The sequence below is a fragment of the Limulus polyphemus genome, unplaced genomic scaffold, assembly GCF_000517525.1.
Source record: "Limulus polyphemus unplaced genomic scaffold, Limulus_polyphemus-2.1.2 Scaffold4040, whole genome shotgun sequence".
Lineage (NCBI taxonomy): Eukaryota > Metazoa > Arthropoda > Merostomata > Xiphosura > Limulidae > Limulus > Limulus polyphemus.
Genome location: NW_013669650.1, coordinates 94,306 through 99,311, shown reverse-complemented (window position 1 = coordinate 99,311; position 5,006 = coordinate 94,306). Strand labels below are relative to the sequence as shown.

Here is a 5,006-nt window from a genome sequence, read left to right as displayed (position 1 = left end):
GAAAGCTACAACTGTAGCTTCGGCTATTAGTGATTTCTTATTCAGATTTGGTATGCCATACGAACTGCATTCGGATCAAGGCTGTAACTTTGAATCAGTTGTGTTCCATGAATGCTGCAAGTTGTTTGGTATTCGAAAGACCAGAACAACGCCACTTCACCCACAGTTAGATGGGATGGTAGAAAAGTACAACTGGACACTGGGACAGGAATTGGTAAAGTTTTGTAATAGCCGCCAAGATGACTGGGATGTCTTACTCCCTCCACTGTTGATGGCCTATAGAACAGCAGAGCATGAAGCCACTGGATACACTCCAGCAAAGTGGATGTTTGGTCGGGAACTTCAGTTGCCACTGGATCTGATAAAAGGACACCCATCTTACAAAGAGTTGTCTGAAAATGTGCTAGAGTTCGTGAAAGTGTTATCCGAAAGGATGGATGATATTCAACATCAAGTGCGTTCAATCTTGAAAACGTCTGCTGACTCCATGAAGTTATGTTATGATAAGAGATTTACTGAAGTCTGCTTTGTACCAGGAGACAAGGTATGGTTGTATAATCCAAGAAAGACCAAAGGGAAGTCTCCTAAGTTGTCTTCTCCATGGGAAGGCCCATATGACATAGTGATCGTCTCTCAGACGTGCCTTTCCGAATAAAATGTGATCGGCGAGGTAAGCCAAAGGTGGTGCATGCCAACAGGCTTTGGCGTTATCATGGTCCAGGACATTTCAGTTGGAGCGAAGTGAACAATGGAACAAATGACGCTGGTGTAGACGTGTCACCTGAAAAAAACCACTGTCGAAGAAGAAACCCTACCCGGTTTTGAGAAGCGAAACAGTGAAGCCCTTAACGAAGTTACTACAACTGATGTGACTGTTACCAATAATAGGACAATTCCTGATGGAGGAGATGAACCCCACGTGAAGCAGAAGCCAACGAGACGGAGACCAGTACGGAAGAAGATACGTCCCGAAAAATTAAGAAACTTTGTTGAATTTTAATTTTGTGTTTGTAAATTCTGTACATTTACTTTAGTTATTGTTAATTATCTATTGGTTTAATGTAAGTGGCTATTGTTCGGCATGAACAATACTAAAGAAGGGGCAGTGTTACGACAGCGGAAGTCACGTGACGCTTGTAACACGTGATGAGATTCTAGAAGGATCGGGGAACCTCAGGAATGTCCGAGCGTTTGATAGACGCCCTCATTTTTAGTATATATGCCGGCAGATAAATTGATAACGGAGATAATCGAGTCTAGCCATAAGTAAAGTGTGTAAATCGTTGTGAATTATAGAGTGTGCTAAGTTAAAGTGACTGTGGAAATTCTGTGTATTGCAAAGTTGTATTGAGGAAGAATAAACTAGTTTTATTTAAGAAAGTACTTGTATCGCTGAAGTTCCTCGGGAAGAATTTTTACGGAAAATTATCAAACAAGCAGAGTAACAATAATAAATATTAAAAACACGGTAATACAAAAAAAACATATTTAATTACGGACGTCTCGGAATTTCCTTAAGTTCCATCTTCAGCGTTAAAATCTCAAAAAAAGTTAATTCATAATATTCAAACTACAAAAAACATTAGTTATTGAGCAAGTTTTCGTATTCAATCGGAAGTTTAAAAATAATAGATTTAAACTTCCTCAATAGATAATGCTGGTTTTTTGAGATTTTAACGTTGAAGATGGAATTTAAGGAAAGCACCTATGAATTTAAATAATAATAATATTTCCACTAATGGTTTTTTGGTAGGCCTGGCATGTTCTGATGTTCAGGATTCCCCACCCATAATCAGCAGGCTACAGGATCGAATCCCATTATCGAACATTCTCGCCCTTCCAGTTGTAGGGACGTTATTTTGTTACGGTCATTCTCCTTATTCATTGGCAAAGAGTAACTCAAGAGTTTATGGTGGGTGATGTTAACTAGCTACTTTCCCTTTAGACTATCACTTCAAAATTAGGGATGTTAGCTAGTGTGGATAGCCCTCTAGTAGCTTTTCGCGAAAATTCTACAAAAACAAAGTTAAAGAACATCGTCTTTGCTAGCACAAAAAAGTGTGACTGGATATTCAGTGAAGATATAAAATTAGCACGTATAGTTATAGAGTTATATACTTAAGTATTCACTAGTATTGATATATAACTATATAAACCACTCTTCATGGATTAAACTAAAGAGAGCTGAGATAATATTAACAGTTTAAGATCTTGACCATAGAAAAGGGCCAAAAGGTTCACATTTAGTACATTTTCTCAAATTTCAGATTGATAAAATAAGTATTAGATGATTAAATTTAAAATATGTAACAGAATTTTATTTCTGATTTTTGAACCATTGTGATTTTTCTTCATAACGACATATGCTTTCAAATGCTATTAATAATATTATTTTCAAGTTTATTTAATCGTTTATATAGTTTATAGATGGCATTAGCGCTGTGATTGAAACGGAGGTGACGTTTTGTTATTAATATTTCACCGGCTTTTGTATATTTCAGTTAGGTAATTTCCCAGTCTCCATTTTGATAGTTAATGACATAATTCGTTAGTTTTTGCATTTTATTTTAAACTTCAGAGTAAAAACTGATTTAAATTTTATAGGTTACAATGGATGATAATGTGAATAAAAGCCGGAAAGTGGCCTTAATCACAGGCATTACAGGACAGGTAAGTTAATAATAATTAATATAATATTAAATTTAATGTAGAGCAAAAATGAACAAGTAGCCTTGTATTATAATTGTATCAATCAAGTATAATGAATTAATAGTTATTTTATCACTAATTATAGCTTTAATTGATAAGTACACTGCTATTAACGCAGTCGTCACCGGATATACAGTCACGGTGATGTTGATAGTTATTATTACTAGTTCCTAAGTTAGCTAATAGTAATAGTAGTAATAATGCGGTATATTCAGATAAAAGTTAAACTGATTTAGTGATTAAACCTTAAAGGAATGGAATAGGTCTGCTTAATCACAGAAAGTTCAACAATTTATTTATTATATAATAATACTGAATTCTGTGACTGTCTGAATTTGAAAAACTGAACAAAATCTACAAAAACAATGAAATTGAATCAGTCTTTATTCAGACTGACGAAAACGATCAAAATAACGTAAGCATACGATGAAGAACAGCATCTTTGCTTTATTATATTATGTAGTTTATAGCTGTCTCTAAATTTTCTTTAACAACTTATAAAGATGTTTAATAAGAATTAGTTAATTTTACAGGTTAAACTTTAAGAACATATTTTTATATACAAAGAAAGAACTTAAACTTCACTGAATAAACAGATTTGAGCTTGAGAGAAAAAGATAACTAATAGATCATAGTGTTTTATACCAAGTTTTATAACACTATCTAAGGATGCGTGCATCAACTGTGTTGGCAAATCTTTTTGAAACATAAGGGAAATTATAACCTTGAGTTATCACATGAAGTGTCAATGTATAGCACAGCCATCTAAGATCTTGCACAATGTACAGTACAGCCATACCCACCAGCAAAAAGGTGTTATCTTCCAAGAAAACAAAGAAACAGAAACAGTAAAACAAAATCAGCTTAAAGACTTACTTGACCACGTGTTATGTACAAATTGATAATACTTAGAAATAACTGATAAATTTAGAATAATACACAGAGATAGAAACACGTTGCTTATTTATATACTACAAGTACAATATTGATTAATATGTATGTCATTAATGTGTATAAATAGTGTTTTTATGGTTAAAAAATCTTATTTAAACTCAGTAATTTCTAAAATCATAAATATTATTCAACGTTAAACAGTCGTCAATTTTTGAAGGCCACAGATAGGCCTAAATAAAATGTTTTTAATTGTGTACCAGTTTAACGTTGAATAATATTTATGATTTTAACTTTATACACAAGTGCCAAAATACTATAACATTAATTTCTATTGAAACATTTTTAGATCAGATAGGCTCTTATGGTCTACCAAACTTAATCCCAAATAAAATGGAACTTCCAATTTGATTATAAAAATTTCTTTGAGGAAATTTATGACAATACTCTATTTTGAAGATTAATGTATGAAAAATATTCAGATATGTTGAAAATAGTTTTGAACTTGGTTGATTTTGTTGGTTATTTGTGATTGTTGGTAACAACTTAATTATTTACCCCTGTTGACTAACTGCTATAAAACAATGGGAAAAGGATGTATGAGTAGTAGTGTGTAGTTTTAATGCTATAAAGTTTTCTAAAGTATGTTAAATTCAGTTTTCTTTTTCTTGTAGGATGGATCCTATCTTGCAGAACTCCTTATTGATAAAGGATATGAAGTTCATGGTGTAATAAGACGATCCAGTTCCTTTAACACGGGAAGAATAAATCATTTATACAAGGATCCTCTGACACACACTCAAGGCTGTAAGTAGTACATAAGTAAATCCTCTGTACAAGGATCCTTTAATAAACACTTAGGACTGTAAATAGTACATGAATAAGTCATTTGTACAAGGATTCATTAAGGTTAATACACACTTAAGATTGTAAGTAGTACAAGAATAAATTATATACAAGGATCCTTTAACATTTAGTGGTGCAAAATTGATGAATTAATTTTATTTATAATTTCCAACAATAATTACTTTCAAATTGGATTAATCACATATTATCAGGGCTAAATCTTAGAACCTTTGCTCTGTTTTTGATTTCCATAAATAATATGGGTGAAGGAATGGTCATTAAATTACTTAAGTTTGCTGATGATATTAAGATCTTAGGTGTTGTTAATTGTGATAATGATGCTTTTGCTTTACAAAAGCATTTAGGTTATTTGGCGAGTTGGATGAATAAATGACAGATGTCCTTTAATTATAATTAATGCAGATAATGCACATGAATTATCATAATTTGAATTATAAGTTTAGTTTTGATGGGAATAACCTTAACAGCATTATGAAAGAAAAATATCTTGGTATTCTGGTTGACCACTTTTGTAAGCCATCCAAGCAGTGTCCTGTTTC

At 32.5% G+C, this 5,006-nt stretch overlaps 1 protein-coding gene across 1 annotated transcript in view; it reads left to right on the top strand.

The window, feature by feature from the left end:
* Positions 1-2,451: 2,451 nt before the first annotated feature.
* LOC106470496 (GDP-mannose 4,6 dehydratase-like) overlaps positions 2,452-5,006 on the top strand; it is a 22,961-nt gene continuing 20,406 nt past the window's right edge. The window contains exons 1-2 of the mRNA XM_013931056.2: positions 2,452-2,670; positions 4,275-4,407. Coding sequence (XP_013786510.1) covers positions 2,611-2,670; positions 4,275-4,407 — 193 coding nt within the window. The 5' untranslated portion in view covers positions 2,452-2,610. The remainder of the gene's footprint in view (positions 2,671-4,274; positions 4,408-5,006) is intronic.